This window comes from Haemorhous mexicanus, chromosome 5 (genome assembly GCF_027477595.1).
Source record: "Haemorhous mexicanus isolate bHaeMex1 chromosome 5, bHaeMex1.pri, whole genome shotgun sequence".
Lineage (NCBI taxonomy): Eukaryota > Metazoa > Chordata > Aves > Passeriformes > Fringillidae > Haemorhous > Haemorhous mexicanus.
The window spans coordinates 41,572,538-41,590,720 of NC_082345.1; the positions used below are offsets into that span (position 1 = coordinate 41,572,538).

General features: G+C 36.4%; 1 protein-coding gene across 2 annotated transcripts in view; it reads right to left on the reverse strand.

Moving 5' to 3' along the window:
• Positions 1-1,289: 1,289 nt before the first annotated feature.
• The window catches only part of RAP1B (RAP1B, member of RAS oncogene family), a 30,882-nt gene continuing 13,988 nt past the window's right edge, over positions 1,290-18,183 (reverse strand). For both annotated transcript variants that reach the window (XM_059846947.1, XM_059846948.1), the window contains 7 exons: positions 13,139-13,223; positions 11,732-11,800; positions 8,931-8,987; positions 7,677-7,817; positions 5,827-5,970; positions 3,959-4,074; positions 1,290-2,529 (listed from right to left, as the gene is read on the reverse strand). In XM_059846947.1, coding sequence (XP_059702930.1) covers positions 3,988-4,074; positions 5,827-5,970; positions 7,677-7,817; positions 8,931-8,987; positions 11,732-11,800; positions 13,139-13,195 — 555 coding nt within the window. In that variant the 5' untranslated portion in view covers positions 13,196-13,223 and the 3' untranslated portion in view covers positions 1,290-2,529; positions 3,959-3,987. The remainder of the gene's footprint in view (positions 2,530-3,958; positions 4,075-5,826; positions 5,971-7,676; positions 7,818-8,930; positions 8,988-11,731; positions 11,801-13,138; positions 13,224-18,183) is intronic.

Consider the following 18,183-nt stretch of genomic DNA (forward strand, 5'->3'; position numbering starts at 1 on the left):
TGATCCAACTGAATACTTCTAACGTTGAAGAAGAGAACCACCAAGAATGCTTCAGTACAGAGCTTTTCAGGACAAAGCCTGATCTTCCTTATCAATAGTATTCTTTGGCTGGACACCAAGACCAGATCAAGGCCCCTTCTATGATGTTCTCAAAAGAATTTTCTCTTACTCCCACCCAATGCCATCTCTACAACTGCCTGGAAAAGAAACACATTAAAAAGACCAATAAAAGGACAGCCAGGACATAAAAGTGTTACAAGCCCTGAATAAGCAGAGGTTGGAAATAAAGGGAAGAAAATTTCTGATCAGCTCACCAAAGAAGGTAAGTACCTCGTGAAAAAAGAACTAGGGCATCTAGTGCTCCAGTCTCCTTTACTCTGGGGACCAAGCAGGATGGGGATCATCACATCTTAAGATTTCTAATGATAAGTGAAAAAGAATTTCAATCTTAAATCTGTCTCTGCACAGTAGAAGTACATTACCTACATTAAACAATGGTGATGACTGATGAAACTACCAGCAGGAAGGATCAGCTGGGCTTCTTAATTCACTTTGGGCAACATAAACTATCTCAAAGCTTACCAGTATTAGCTAACCTAATCTGATGGAATTTGCAGGAATGAATTAGAACAAGCTCTCTGATAATTCTGTGTGCCAGAGAAACAGGAGGTACCAAGGATTTGGGTGTGACAATAATTTCCAGCAGCACGGCCAAGATCAGGAAATCATCTACAGTCCTTGCACTCCATTTCTCAGTCCAACACTATTAACAGGGATTTCAAGTTGGCAAAATTCTACACTCCATACTGCAAAAATGCTCTTGTGCAGATTTTTTTAAAACCAAACAAATAAGGTTTTGTTCCTGCAGATATCATGCAGAAAAATCATTCTGTCTCCCAAGATAATTTTTTTTTTGCTGGACTAAGTTAATTTAAACAATTAATTCTCCCTGGAAAGGAGGAAAATAACAGGCAAATATTTTCAAGTATCCAAAACAGCCATTGATGGTGTAACCTTTGAAGACAGGTTTTTTTTGTTAGATGTCTCCTTTTGTTAGAGCTTGGCATATTCCAAGTTCAGAAATAAATGGAATTTCATTCAGTCAGAAATTCATTCACAGTAACACATGGGATACTATTCCAAGAAATATCTATGGCATGTATTTGTCAGAAAACAAAGACATAAGGGCTCTTCTTCATCTTAAGATGTATGAATCTGCACTGTGCAAGAGATTTAAAAATCAATATTTACTAGCATTACTAAAACACAAAACATTCAAGTAGTATAACTGTAATGCAAGCCCTTGCATGGCAATCCAAATTTATTGAACTACTGATGCTAAGTCATACAAAATTGCACCACTTTTAATTAAGGCTTTTAGTTTACATTTGGCCACCTCCAAGCAGTTGTAACATTAGGTTGGTCAATTTAAATACTGTGGCTCCCTGTTGGATATACACACAATCTTTACACCCAAACGTTAATGCATACAAAGCAACAAGGCATTGTTAAATAAATCAGCAAAAGTTAATTACTGCAACTTAGGCCCTGTGACCAATTACACATGATTAAAATTACTTCCCACATTCACATCCACAGTACTCTTCCACCATTTAACATCTCAACCAAAACGTTACACATGTAAAACAATCACTAACAGGCAAAAGTACTAAACCTGTATATTTGGTATTGCAAATACACTTATGCATGAGCAAGCAAGGGAATTCACAGTGAGAATCTACAGCTGCAGAAGCCCAAAAATGATTTACAAAAAATTGTTAAATCATTAAAAAATTGTTTTAAAATATACACTTCTTGTTGTAGACCCCCACTGTACACACAACTATAAACATTGTTCCCTATGTAAACAAGGAAAAGGAAACATACAATAAAAGGTTGAAAAGTCTGGACATTTCCTTCCCAACAGATATTAAAGGCCATGTCTTTAGTCAGACGTTATACTGAAAGGACTCTTAAAGACTAGGTCACTGTCTCCACAGGTTTTTCCTAAAATTAAAAAACTATATAGCCGTTGTGTTAATCAAAGCGCTTTTGTACAATACGATGATGATGATGATGATCCTGTATTTCTTTAAAAAAGTTACAATAAGCTACAAATACCGATGAAGCAAAGTTATCTGGAGTAGTCTATATAGGAGCTCTTTGGACTTTCTTTTATTATGCTAAAATAGTGGTGCTTTTAGGATTTACATTATTGTACTCTCCAATAGAAAGTGGGGATTGTTGAAGTATACAGTACACAGTTTTCATACATGTACAACATTGGTGGATGAACAATGTCTCTTATCAGTAATACTGGATGTAGGCTCTGGTTTTACCAGTTGCATACACAGAATATTTAGAAGTAAAAATCTCTCATGACACTGGAAAGTGATAGAATGTGCAAACTGATGTAGCTTTCATCCATTTCTTAAAGGGTACCACCACAGGAAAGTCCATTTAAGATGTTGGTAGGTTTAATAAAGTTGGAATGCTGGCACTGTTGAATTGGGCAACAGTTCTTCAGACCTGTAACAACAAAACAAGGGATTAGCATTAGTAACAACTATTTGTCCTTGTTCTTTACTTAAAACAGCTACAGCAGGAGCTAGCAAAGTTCTTGACAAACAAAAAAACAAACTTAACACTTCTCTAATCATACACTTCCTACTGTACATGTACAAATAACACTATCTCAATTACTATCCTAACTGGATTAGTATACATAGAGGAATCCAGGCTGCACTGTGGAAGTAATTGCTGATTGTGGGACTAGTTTTGCTTACAGCATGACAGTTCCCATGGCTTTGAAAACAAACACAATTGAAGGATCAAAGCTCTTGAATCAGAAGTCCTTTTAAGGAAAGGCAACAACCATTTCTGCTACCCTCGGCTAATGCTTTTGGAACCATCTTAGTTTTACTTCTAACTGATCTAAGGTGTTCAAACTGAGAAGGTTTTAATATACCAAAAAAGAGTTACGTGTGGCACTACCTGATTAAGAATAAAAAGGCTATGATTTCTGACAGTGAGATGTCCTACTAGGATCCTTCGGTACATCCAATAGGTCTACTGGATGACAAAATGGATCACAGCACTGAAGTAACTGTACCACTTTATGTTCAGTATCACTGAAGAAAAGGGAGGTAACAGCCAACTTTGATGATATCAGGTCAACCAAGACAGACCTCTGCTCATACTAAGGCTTGGAGATAGAAAGAGGAAAATAACCTGCCCAGAAACCCCCCCAAAAACTGCAGAAAAAACCCCCATGCCTCCTGACTAACTTCTGGAAAGGCTTGCTTAAAGAACAGGCTGGAGCTTGCTTTATCCTTCAGCACCATTCTTTGTGCACATATTAAGTCATGTAGAAATTTAGCCAAATGCAAACAAGTAAGAAACTGGTCTAGTAACCAATAGCTTCAGGTGAAATATTTGGAGTGTTACAATGATCACTTCACCTTTCTCATCCAAATATACTAATTACAATTTGGCCTTCAAAATATCCACAGTCTCAAGAAAGGAAGCTAAATTCCTATGACATCACACAAGCATAAGCAGGAGCTCAAAGCAGAAAGAGACACCAGCATGCAAACTACAATATTGTACTGTGTACATTCCAGATAACTGAGCTCTTGCAGTAGATTTTATCAGGCTTAAAAGAGAAAACCATGTTTCCAAAAGCTTTGAAGTATCAGAGGAAACACTGTTAACTTGAGCTCTACCAAAACCTTAAAACTTGAGAAAAAGCCCCCCAAACTAGTGTGAACAGTGTGTCTTGCACATATTTGTAGTTCTGACTTTGAAATGGCAAAAGGAAGACCATTACATATTTCTATGATAACGTAAATCAATAATTTTCAGTGCTGTTCTGCATCAACAGCTACCAGAGCTGTTTAGGGTTTTTTAGTTGTTGTTTTGAATAGCCATAATGCGCAGAAAAATTCAAAATGTTTACCTGGCTCAGAGCTACAGTACAGCTATGCATTAAAGTAGCTGACATGATGACTTTTTGCGTGCTTTTCCAGGCACTGGAGTTTTTCTGTTAATTTGTCGCACAAGGTCATAAAAGATCTGAAAAGATAGAAATCAGTTGATTATGGATATTAGGAGGCTTCTCTTAAAACCTTAAGCCTTCAATTTTCCCACATAATGCACTCACATACTCAAGAACCCCTGAAAATATTCAGTTACCATAAAGCTATAAATTGTATACTTGGTTAATAACTGGTTGGTTTTTTTTCTTGCTTAAGGTAATTGTCTGCCAAGGGTTCTACAGTTTCAATGAAGCAAACTGGAAAGGCATCTATAACCCACAGCTATTTAATCTCTGGGTCAAACCCACATGAAATGTGCCACAGTGATCAACTCCTCTATAGTATTACTTTGCAGTTTAGCAGTAAGGTCAAGAAACATGTCACAGCTTTCTTCTAACTCAAATCCCTCTTAGGATATTCTTTTAAAGAAAATTCTAGTTAGTTTTAACTACACATTTTTCATGGTAACTCACATTCACTACATATTCAGTAATAGTCTCTTGTATTTGAATGAGATCATGTTTTTCCAGAAACTTCAAAAATATTGAAGTCTAAAGAACTAATTCCACCTCTCTAGACCTACAGCATGACGGCAGCATAAAATTTCCTAAAAAGTAACTCATTTATGGGACTCTCACACTTTGAGTCTCCTAGAATTCTAACGAGAACATAATTTTTTTGAAAGGCTAATTTAAAACAAATCAACATGCAATATTTCAACAGCATCTGCTTCATTCATAATTGACATTGCTCCAATTACTTCTGCATCTCATAAACTAAGGAAGCCCTCATGCTAAAGCCATCCTGGCACTTTGTTAAGCACTGGCTGCAAAGCAGCAAATGTTCTAACAAGGGCTTACAGTATTTGCTGGAAGTTCTAGTTTATTGAATGTATGGCTTTTATACAGTTATGGTGATTAATTCGAATTTTTTAAAAAGTCAGTGGCTTCTAGAAATTCCCACCTAATTAAACACACATTACTTATTTTAAAAATCAGCTGTGTTAAAACCACCATACTGTTTTGATTACTTGCAAGTCTAGCACAGAGGCCCTTTCAACTTCACTGATGCTGCCAACAATGTTTTCCAGATGACCTAATGAACTGTAGGATTTATCATAAAATTCAAGCTGTTCCAGAAATGTAAACACTAACACAGATTCGTTTTCTAAATTTTTTGTATCCCTTTCCTCATGCTGGCACTCCCCACTGGATAAAAAGGCATGCATTATGGCAAATCCCCAAAATTCATGTATTTGATTAATTGTTTAGCTCCTGTTAAATAAACAAGTATATATATAGTAGAGAGGCTTTTGCATCCCTTTTACTTTACAGAGCAGCTAATTTTAAGAAAATATTCAATACTTTTTTTATTTACCATCTCAAATAGTGTTAACACCAAGTAACTTAAATCAAGTAGTTTTAGTGACTTAAGTCTCTTAAAGGTCTTTAAAAAAAGAAGTCTAGCAGTACAATCTCAATTGCTAAAAGATTGTAGCAACTAAGGAATGGAACATGAGAGAAATATTTATCCTAAATTATTACAAAGATAATTTGAAAATTACACTAATTACACTAAAACCAATATAATTTGAAAAAATTTCATGTCAAAGCTAAATACATCCCTTAACATTAACATCTCACAACAGCAGGGTACAGTTTTGTCCATTGTAGTGAATGTTATTTCATGATTTTGTTAGTTTTTCCTTGACAAACAGTAAATGGTTATCAGGACAGCGTCCCATTCTTCTACCCCGACACCTCTCCCCACCACAGGTAAAATGCCTTACCTCGTTAACATTTATCTTTGATTTTGCAGAAGACTCTAAGAATGCACAGTTATTCCATTGCCTTGCTAGGTTCTGACCTTGTTCCTTTCCCACAACTCTTTCATCTTCCAAGTCACACTTATTGCCAACCAGAATCATAGGCACCTAAAAAACAATTCAGCACCAGCAAAGAAACAACTAAAATTTTATAGTGGCACAGTGTAAATGCACACCTAAAAGCCATGACTCCTTAGATGATCCTGATTTTCAGAATAATCAAGCTCTGGTATAACTATTCTTAAAAATTCCAAAATCCTGGAAACAGTGTCCTGTCCTTGGTAGCATGATGAAGGATGCTAAAGCTCCTTTCACCATTCCTCTACTCTCAGCATATCACACAGTTCTTATTAGCAAGCTACAGCACACAGAGAAAAGTAACATGCTACCTTACCAGCATTCCCAACTACAGAAAACACTGAATTGACCTTTGTAGCAAGAAAACATAATCTATTTCCCCCCCTTCCTTTCATTTACTAATTTAAGGACATAGCTAACGTCCTCACAGATTCAGATGTTGAAAAAAGGTTTACAATATTTTGACTATTTAATTTCCCTCACTAAGACAGCAAGTCATGCCTAAGCTTGGGCATAAGAAAAACTTTTTCTGTGAATTCTGATGGAAACTGAAGTTGCAACTTGAAGCTTACTATCTTTCTCCTGATACTACAGAATGCCTTTCAGGACTGAGCAGTGTCTTCTAAAAAAATACAGTTCTAAGGAAATACCTCCAAAATGATGCTAATCAGCATAAATATAACACGAAGTAGGATTTTAAATATCATATTTATCTTGATTCTATAGTACAAAACTAATTTCACGATAAAGAAGGCTGTAACTTGGTAGGCTGTAGATGGAAACTTAAATATTAACCTTCTGAGATACATTTGTGCTAATGGGTAATAAATTGCTTCAAGAAGAAATCTGTTGAACATAGGCAAGACCTGCAAGTGTTTATGGTCAAGGAAGTGCAAAGTGGTTTGTATTAAAAAAGTCTTAATGCGCTTCCCTAAATGGTTAATATATTCTGTGTCTGCTGACAGCAGAAGCCTATGCAGATACATGCAGTAAGGAATGTATCAAAGTTATCAAAGTTTGCATAAACACAGTTTAAATGATGTTATCACTCTTATAAACTGTTCATTGCTTATTTTTTTCTTCAAGATGGCAGTTTTTCTGCCTGAAGGCTAAAAGCTACAAGGTGTTTCTTTTAAAAACACACTCTTACTGCTGTTTTCACATTCAAAATACTTCTTTTCCTTTATCGGGGGACCAAGCATTCACTTCCTCCAACTGCTGTAAGGTTCTTTTAATAATTGATAAAATATAATGTCTTAACCTTCCTTTATAGCTTTAATAATGCTAAGAGATGCATAATAGAAATTGTGTGGAAATAGGATGACCGAATTTAATTGCAAGCAGATGGACAAAATATAAAAGCTACATAACATGCAAATTTTAAGGTTACAACTTAAAATTTTATGCTTTTAAAATACCATAAACAGTAGGGATATTGACCAGAAAACTTCACTCAGAGTAATTAAGGCAACAATAGTTGCTTTAGAAATGCTTGCTGCAGTCTAATGACTAAAGTTATACCCAGTGTCAATTAAGATATTTTAAAGAAAGATTAAACAGGTCTCCATATAACACACGACAAGCTACATTTCTCCAGTTTACCTTAAGAGTTGCCTTTCTGTACATCTACTGGTTCATACATCTTAAATTAAAACTTGGAGACCACCTGACCAGAGTGTGTACACTGCAACATGCTAATGAAAACTTTAAGTATTAAATATTTTTAGAGATCTTACATCATCAGTGTCTTTGACTCGAAGAATCTGTTCTCTTAGATCCTGTAAATCATTAAATGTAGACTGAGCTGTGATGGAATATACTAATGCAAAACCTTGTCCATTTTTCATGTATAGATCTCTCATGGCTGTAAACTGTTCCTGTAATTACAAAAAAGATACAGATGTTGCATTCAATTGGCATTATACTTGCACAAACAGCTATAAACTTTAGGTCTAGTTTAGAGAAACTAGAGTTTCTAGTTTCTAGAGAAACTAGAGAAACTAATTTCACTGGAGAGAAATACAGTAGAAGGTACACCGTAATCTGTAGATTACAGAAGCTAAACTGCTTCTGAATCAATCCTAACACACCAGCATTTTCTCCATATCTTAATAGTTCCTTAAAATGGATCATAAAGTGAAAGCATCCATTTTCACACCCAATTTTGTAGTCTAGGAAATTTCCTATGGTAAATTCTACATTAATTTTCAAGGAGATGGAATAGAGGATGGGGACACTCAACAGACTTGTCACATTTCCATGGCTTCAGTGCCAACTATGATATTGCATATAAAGACTTGCTGGTGCACTCTTACCAGTACAACTGTAGAATGGCATGTGGCTCTTTCTCATTGGTGACTTGGCTATGTGGTGCCTGATCAATCACTCCCTGTCCCTTGCTGTATGTCAGATGAAAAGTGCAATTTATTGCTAGAAAACAGCCACTCCATCTTACTGTATATTTACAGAGTATTAATCTAATAGGGAATTTAAATAAGTTATTATTGTACCAGATTACTGCCACACTTCAGAGAACACAAGTTAAACTCTAAGAATCTTGAGCTTAAACTCATTGGAATCAATAAAGGAAATTACTGGTTTCAGTAACTTTGGACTTAGTCAGAGAAAAACCTGACCAGTATGCAAAGGGTCAGCATAACCCTTTTGCTTTGAGCTCCTATAAGCTGACAGAAGCAATACTATTTTTATCCCAATGTCACAGTACATCTCACACACAAAAGAAAAAGGACATCAGAAGAAAGCACGTATTCTCTACAGCAACAGAAATCAAATCTCAGTGGCCAGTGGATCCTAATTTTTTTCTGGGCAACAAACAAGAGCACAATCTCTTTTAAAATGTTATGTTTCTTTCCCCTGTTACAGAATATGAGCTCATGGGAAACTTGCAATTAATTTTCTGCTGTGATACTCAAGGTTTTTTTTAAAACACACTGTATTATTAGTATTTAGGAAAGTTGTTCTTTACATACCGTTCCTGCAGTATCTAAGATTTCAAGCATACACTGTTGTGCATCTACTTCAACTTGCTGTCAAGAGAGAAAGATGTGGTTACAATTTTTTCCCTTACAACTCTCCCCTCCAAAGACATCAGAAATTGTGTGATTTTTTTTTTATAAGTAAATTCATAATGCATAAAGCAACATAATGGCTTAATAAGATTGTATAGATATACACTTTGAAAACAGCAGGAAGAAGCCTTTCAAAGAGCCCCAGTGACATTTTCAAATGCAGTGTCAGCAGCCAACTACCACTTTGCAAAGTGATTAGGGATTTTTGATTATTTAAAAGGAGGCTGCTAAATTTGTAATGATGGTTATCAGCAACTTAGCACAACTAATTTCCACTTGTTTCAGGGATCATCACAGATTGAAAGAAATAATGAAAGCCAGAAAACTAGATTGGCATACTAAGGTTCATTTAATAGTAATTTACATCTACAAGAGAGTAAGTAGTACACAGCAAACAATTAAACAGCCACCACGAAAAGTCGTGTCCCCAAAACAAGCCTTTAGGAACACTAATTAGAAAATTGACCCAGCTTGGAGAAGTTTGCAAAGAATGGAAAGTTTAAGAAGACAGAAGAATTTCTGTATTCATTCCAGAGTTCCTCTATCTACTGGACATGACCTCAAAGAAATGGCCCTGAGGGTAGCAAAGGACATGGAAGTGCCCTCAAGCTCTTTCAAGCAGACTAACCACATATTAATTTTTTTTTTTCCTAGCCATTGGTAAACTTCCCTTGTTTCCATTTGCAAGTAAAATTCCTGATTAACAGATTGCCTCTTCTCCATTTATGCACTGTCACTAGTTTATTTTGCAGCTGTTCTTCTGTAATTAGATTTGAGCTGGGGACAGTGAAGAGGAGTATTTCCCCTCCTCTCACACCTCCCCCCCCGTCCCCTATGGATTGTGATTTCTTTAAAAAAAAAAATCAAAAAAAAAAATCACTATTTTAACAGGTATTGTTGCTGAAGTCATTCAGCTGATTAAGCAGCATTTATTAACTTTATGAAGAAATATTTGAAGAGTAAACCAAGGCATAAAGTTTCAAGACTTCAAGCTCAATTATTTAGATGAACGAGTCACATTCTCTCAACTTTAAATATTATAAAATTACATTTTACATAAATGGCATAGAATTTCAACTGCCAAACCAAAGCATTTTGAAGGCAAGAAGCAAGTTAGAATTGTAATTAACAGTGAGAAGTTGAAAATGACTATATAAAATGTTGTCCAGACTTTAGCAAGACTTCAACAATCTGGCTGATTTGAAAAGAAGGATACCCAGAGTTATTATTAGTTATTTCAGGAACAAACCTGAAAGGAATAGTATAAATCTTTATTAGCAGCAAAACCAAAAAAATGTAGTTAGCAAACAGCAAAATTTCTTAAGATGGCATTATTTTTTCAGGCTCCATTGAAACAGTCTTTGGGAAAATTCACCCAGCAAACATCATGATTCTACTGTGACCTACAGACTGTAAATATATAACAAAGGAAACACTTTACTTTAGATCAGTTTGTGAATGTTTTTTGGAGTAATTTACTGGGCCTGACCCAGCAAAGTCCTGCACTACACACTGAGATATGGTCAAAAATTCCTGCTTCTCTAATACAGAAAAAGTGTCAACATAGAATTTGTTTCTGCTATCATGTCTTTAAAAAGAGTTCTAGCTTTGGCTGGAAGCTCCCATACTTAAGACGGACTTGGGTTTTTCCAACATATGGTTTATATAAGGTCAATGAAAAGAGGTTTGAAATTATTATTTTGTTCTCACTAATTCCTGTTCTGTTCAGAAAAGATTCTGGTGACTGTAGGCTGCAACAGTTTTTATTGCACCACCTTTGTTCCAATACAAATATAGCTCAGTGCTGAAAGAGGAGCTCTTGCAGTTTGCCCTTTCTCAGCTAGGGTTTGTGCATCTTGCCTCCCTTGGTATAGATACCAACATTTTTGTGGCCAAATGATGAGCAACATCAGAGTATTAATGCATATGAAAAGTAATTCAGCCAAAAAAGACAGACAAATTAAGAAACTGACACAGCCAAAAACTTCTCTTGCACTAAATGGTTAATGGTAGCAGTTTGGATATAAATTATCTTAGTCTGGAATCTTAATTGTGGTCTCAGGTGAAACTGAAGAGTGAGCAATATGGAGATTCAAGATGATGCAAGCAGAATCAGACCTTTCAGCCTGTCATGCTGAAGACAGGAAGAGAGAAACTAACAGGCCACTTGCTGTAAATGCTTGTTCATTTATGACAGGTTTGTGTTAACTTATTAATAAAACAACAACCCATCTAATGGAAGCATATCTATTGTTGTTTAAATTGCTATGAGTACAGTATGATAGATGCCTCCAGTGTTCTAAGGGTGTGAAGTTGTTTTTAGCTATTTTTCTAATAGCAAAGCAGCGCCATACCTCCAAGACCAAATCTACCTGGAAATACTAACACACAAACAAACTAATAATAAGTACTATAAAATTGAAAAGTGGTAATTTTAAAAATATTTTTTTTGCAATCCGTGTTCCCAACTCTGGCAATGAAATAAGTAATTTTTAACTGACTAGCCAGCAAGACATTATACTTAAACGTTAAAAAGTTAGTCTTGAATTATTTCTTTTAAGCAAACTTGAGGAGAACATTTATATTTCAAACTTGTTATCTGGTTTAATAAGGCATACGCATTTTCAAGCAGTGAGTCAAATATCTGACAATATATATTACAGTTTTAAGTGTCTAACACTGGAGAGATCTTTTTGATATACCTTTCTGTAGGAGTCTTCTATCGTAGGATCGTATTTTTCAACAAATATTCCTTGAACAAACTGTACAGTCTGCAACACAAAAGTTCTTGTAAGATTCTCTTCCATAGCGACATTTTGTAAACATTGTACACAAATCCCTGTTCTAGGTATATACTTTGTTATCCAGAACATTTTTAAAGCAAATCAAACAATTCCCTATTTAACTGTTAGATGAAGCAATGCTACACATTCCTTTATCCACCACCACATGGAGGGTAAGAATTAAAGCATGCATCAATTTAAGGTTTGCCTAACTCTTATTAGTTTCTAGTTGACCAGGATACAATACAGCTGCACAGCTTTTACATTTGTATTTAGAACTACTTCATCTCCTGCTGCTTATTTGCCCGCACAGGAATTAGTCAAAAAACAACTGCCAGCTTTTACTAGTCTTAACTACACTCAGTAGGCTGTTCCTGTGTACCTAGCACGAAGGATGTTTTTAGCACAAGTCAAATGGAACTTAAGACTCAATGGCCAAGTCAGAGAGGCACATTCAAATCCAGAAAGGCTGCAGTGAGATAAAGAATTCAGAGGTGAACAAAAATGTTATTTCACAATCTAACAGGATTTGTCATTTAAGTTTTTCTTTATGAACTGCTGCGCAAGAGAATACTTCTTACTCAAGGGAGTGGGTAAGCTCTGGAGCTTACTTTATGGTAGGATGCACAATTAAACAGAAAGATGCAAAGTTCTTAGGTGGGCTGAGAACACCATATTTTGTGAACTTTTTCAGTTCTAGGCTAGGTCAGACTAAAACGTTCTGTAATCATTTAACTGTAAATAAAAGAGCTCATGCATTTTAATCATCTACCTGCCACAGCTATATACCTACTCTCACAGAAAGGATGCAGCAAAGTTGCATTAAGTTAACATTAAGTTTCCTACCAACATGCAAATCTATATTTCTATCTGCATAAAAATATTAGTGCTAAAGACACGGCTATCAAACACTCCACAAACAGCATCCCGAAGTCCTTTCTAGAGACAGAACTTACAGGGGCAAGCTAGTTCATATCCTTTGAGAGATTCACAAAGGAGCTTGATTTCCCATAGACTGACAGCTAGTTTATCTGTCGAAACCAGACACCCCCATAATGCTGCAGCTCTGCACCTCACTGCACGAGACTGATCAAGCACCATCAACCAAACCCATACAACAAGAGCAGCATGTGAGAATGCACCAATGGATGCAGATGCACCCAGTGAAGGATCCACCTACTAGCCATGATGCCTCACTGGGCATTACTAACGCTTATATTTATTTGTGCGTACTTACATAAAGAAATATATGTTAGTAGAGAGGGAATTAGAGAAAAAAAATACAATAAGCCTAAAAAAACCATACTTGAACTGCCTCATACTTACCAGAGCAGACTTTCCAACACCTCCAGAACCAAGAACCACTAGCTTGTATTCACGCATGATGCAAGAGATAAATCACCCTCAATACCTAAAACACACAAAACACCAGTCTGATTAAAACTTGACCTATATGCAGGAAGTACAATAATGACACCACAATCCAGTTCACTAAGCAGGGTTTGATAAAAGTTCCTTAGTTAACTTCTCTAATACAGCAGTTTTTTTTCTAACTATCAACTCTTAATGCAGCCACAATAAAATGCTACAAACCATCAGATAGAGTATTTGCTCTGCCTCATTACTGGTTCTCCCATAAATATCAAATAAACCCTACTATCCTAAAGCTAACAGTTACTATTCATAAGAAATAATTATCCAAGCGGAGATAGCATGAATTTTATCATTCTGAAACACTTAAGCACTAAAGAAAGACACACAGAGTCTTTTATAAGAAAATTAAAACCTCCCCTTCCCAGCAAACAAACACTTCTTAAAAAGAACAGCAGGATCCCAGAAATCATTTTAAAAAAAAAAAAAATCCCCTTCCCTAGTCTGAAAACTGTTTAATGTTCCACTAGATCTATTATGACTTATTTAATGAGTAAGTGGAAGCAACTAAAATAGTATTTTGAGATTATACCTCTTCTACAAGTTAGATCTGCTTCACTACCTGGTGTGGCTACCAACAACAAAGTATGGGATCTGTTTGCTCATCTTTGTTGAAAACTGACCCATCAAACCAAAACAAGGCCACAGATTTTGGGCCATGTCTTTGGGTCACACTGCTCAAAAACCCACCCCACCTCTTGCAGTCTGGCTAGCAATGAGCTAGCAGGACCATTACTGCTTTCCTGAGGAAGCTCTCAGTTCCCTTCCTGCAGGGACTCTAGCACATATGAGATTGAGTTACCCATTTTCTCCCCTCTCCACCCCCAAAGAAAGATGAAACCCTCCCCAACTAATGAATAATCTACAGGCCAGGGAAAAGGGAAAGTGCAAGAATACAACTCAGGTGCTTGTAAAAGGTAAGCAGGAAGAAAAGTAAGGTAAGAAACACCCTTCTCATCAGCAGTAATTTTACAGCATCTCTGAAATACCATCTGTTAGATGTTGAGCACAAAATGCCAAGATGATTTATACAGAAATTAAACCACCATGGTAGAGTCCTGCCTTTACCATCACTGATTAAATCTACTGATTGTCAGAAGACAGAGAAATCAAGAGACGAGGTCCTATATCTTCTTGCAAATGCATAATCTTTCAATTATCAAAACTGTCCCGCACAAAAGGAACACGAGAAGAAAGTCTTAAGGAAATAATTGACCTGATGTCCAGCCAAAGAGTAATAGGACATCTTTTCACTCCAGATTTAAAAATCTTTCCCTCCCTACTGAATTGTTTGCAAACACAGATCATGAGAACCATTCACACCACAAATTTCATCTTTATTGCACCACTGTAAATGCTGTTAGATCCACAAATCTGTAAATTGTCCAGTCTTTCCATAAACAGGATTGTTTCCAACTGTCCTGAAAGGCACCTCTCAAACTCATGTCAAGTTAAGCCTATTACTACATTACTGTCATTTATTTAAAACAAACATTCAGTTATCCTTTTATTTTTATAAGGGTATCACTAGAATGACAAAAACATAGCGGGTGTAGTGGAAATCCCAGTACAGTAATCTGGGTGAACTGCAGCAATTTCACTGTCTTTAAAAGAAAAGTTTAAGCTGAATTTTTCAGTCCTCAGACTGAAGTTAGCAACTAAATATGGAGATATCAATAACGAAGGCTGACAGTAATTTAAAAGTAACAGAACTTCAGCAGCAGGTACCACATATCTGTTTTAAGTTATTTCTGACTTTTTCTTACTCAATGATCTACAATTCCAAATCCTGAAATAAACTAACTTGGTTTTGGTGAGAGACTGCCAATTTTATTTTTGGCTCTGCTTCTTTGAGCATACAGATTTGAAAGTTCAAGCCTAAATATCCAATCACTGTACAACACTCTAGAGCTGATTTTCCTACTTTAAGTGGTGGCACACAAAGCATATATATAGCATTACAGTGTGGTTAGGCAATCTTCTTAATCAATGAACACCTAAGTAAAAAGCTTTTTAAGATCTTTGAGGACAAAGCCATACTGCAGTAGAGGTTAAACATTTCTCTGACCTTCCCTCCAAACTCAGGCAATGAACAATACAAATACTAACTTCTTTCACCATGACAATTTTTTGTCGTTTGTACAGTTACTCTTTAACTCACCAAGAGCATACAGAAATGTTAATATATGCACACACTTATATAGCATAGAGGTAGCTTGGCATCCATGCACTGATGTTATAATCTGGCCATTACACCTTGGAACAAAACACAAACAAATGTATCCTCTAACAGTTTAAGAAAGCTAACCTGAACATCCCTAACACAGCAGGCAGCAGAAGCACCTGCTTATAGTCTGCTGCCACTTACATCTACCACCCCACTGCCTTTGAGCAACAGTACTGATGTCACTCCACCTTTCCCTTACTCTTTTCTAACAGAAAAGAAAACCTCAACTCCTAGCTAAAAGAGCTTTCCTAAGAAAAAGCTTTCCAGCTTTCCTACTGGATCATGTAGGACACTGCAGCCTGCCACACTATTTGATGTTAAAGCCTTGCACATACTTTTTCATTGACCAGTAGGCCTGATTGCTGCAAGCATGCCTCAGACTCAGCTTCAGCTCTGGCCCTTCCTGAACTTGACTTTCCAGCAATTCACAGCTAACCTGACCTGGCTCTGCTCTTGATTAAACCTATTTTTCCATATCAGATCTTGTAGAAACTGCTGGCACCCTAAATCTCAGTCATGCTCTTACTTTATTTTTCAGTTGATACAATGCTTGACTCTGGAACGAATAATATATCCAGATTCATCTGGATGCAAACCAGATTTCCTTTTGACTCATTAATGACAGATGAGTGAGGGAAAAAGCAGAAGACAAAGTCTAGAAGAGGACGTTTAAGCCACAAAACACTGTGTCTGGCTAGCATTTGTACAATAAGTTAGGGTCAAGTCCAACAACAGTATCTGTAGTCCCCAGATCACTTTGGGGATACAAAATGATTATACTTGAACAGGCATAACAGAAATAAAGACACTAAGATATGGGAGCAACAGATAAGCAAGATGTCCCCAGATGTATTGGACACTTGAGAGGTATCTACCCAACCACCCAACAGTTAAACAGAAGTAAGTTTAAACTTATTCCTAGCAAATATAAAAAGTAACTTGTTTGAATCCCCCTATTCATTTAATGGAGTTTATTTTATGGGAGAAAGTTTGCTTTAAAGGCTGTCTACCTATGAGGGGACAAATCTGCAAGAAGGGAGAACAATGCCAACCTTCCTTTGCTTTTTTATTTTTCCATTCCCCTATCTTTAGGCAGGAAAATACTGTCAACTACAGCCCCTATGCAAACGCTAAAGTGCAAGAAGATAGGAAGCATGCAAAAAATAAGACTTTTTTTTCATTTAGTTGGAGCAGGTACTGCCTTCTAACAGCTGAGTTGAGTATTTATATGCACAGATACATCTGACATAACTGAACTGTGGAGATACATAATGTAAGATTTAGCTAGAAAAAATGACAGAAGCTACTCTTTTAAAAACAGCACTATCACAAACTTGATTCTAATGCTGTCTTAAGTACACAATCTCTCAAAAGTACAGAGCTCAATTCTAGACTGCCTCCATTATCAGCCAGTGACACCCCAGGAACTGCCTTCTGTACTTCCTGAGATGCAACTGTCCATAAAATCACTGTATCTGTGCCTCTCTCACTAGTCGGTTCCTATTACCTTTTGCACTTAGTGCATTAGTGCTGAATGTACTAATGAATGTATTAAGCTAAATGATTAATTCTAGTTCTTCATGGCATACTTAAAATGAAGTACTTGATAAACTAGAAGAGCACGTGCACACACTTGATATGCACACGGACACTTTTCCCAATAAAGATTCTCTCTGAAGGATGAACAGCATATCTTTGAATAAGCCTATTAGAACAGAAGAAAGAAAGGTTAACCAGGACAAGTCACTGAAAATGCAGCATTTCAAAAGTTTCACATCTGACAAGGACTCTCATCATGGAACTTGCTTTCTGCTTCTGTCCTTCTCAGATAAACCAGGAAAAAGTGCCTCCTGGACATTTTCTTCAATAGATTCTTGAAGCATGCCTCCAGAAAAATGCACACCAAAGATGATGCTAAGGAAGTCGAAGAATAAATAACCTTACTGTAGAGGTGAATGGAAAAAAACCTGCACGCTTACTGCTTTTAAAGCTTTTCTAAAAAGCAACCACGCAATGAAGAATTCAAGGAAATTCATACACCATTGGTAATTGGGCTTGATGTGATAATTGTGAAAGTGGGGCGGGTTTTTTTCTTTCAATTCTTTCAGTTTCAAATTTTGGGTTCTGATTAAACTTTGTTATTTAAGGGATGGGAAAGCTAATAATCCTATTTTTTCAGTGACATTAAGCCGTATGAAGCTCTAAGTGGACCTCAGCCCCAGGCCAAAGACATGAACTAAGTACAGTCACTTACTTGAAGATATCCCCAAGACTTGCTTTTATGAACTAGCTGTTCAGGTGTGGAATTATTAAATAAACTGGCCATCCCAGAAGCCATATCATTTTCAGAAGGGATCATGATTATTCAGTACTTCATAGACACCATGATTCTTGTTCAGACCCTGACATTATGGTTGCACTGTATTCACTAAAATTTTGCTAATACTTTTGCCTCAGAGTATTTACCTCTGTGGAAAAGAGATTTTAGAAACACCTTGAGAACAGTACTCCTAAATTAATGCCAAATATTTGCAGGAGAAAAAAAAGAGTAGAACGCTAGATTGACAGATGAAACAAATTAAGTGACTGGTTTACCTGCTTACAATCAGAAGTGGTGGGAAAAAAAGCCAAGGGGAAAAAATCCAATCTTTTTCTCAGAAAGGGGATACTAGCTCTCTGATGAAACAAGATAACAATGGTCAGACATTTGGAA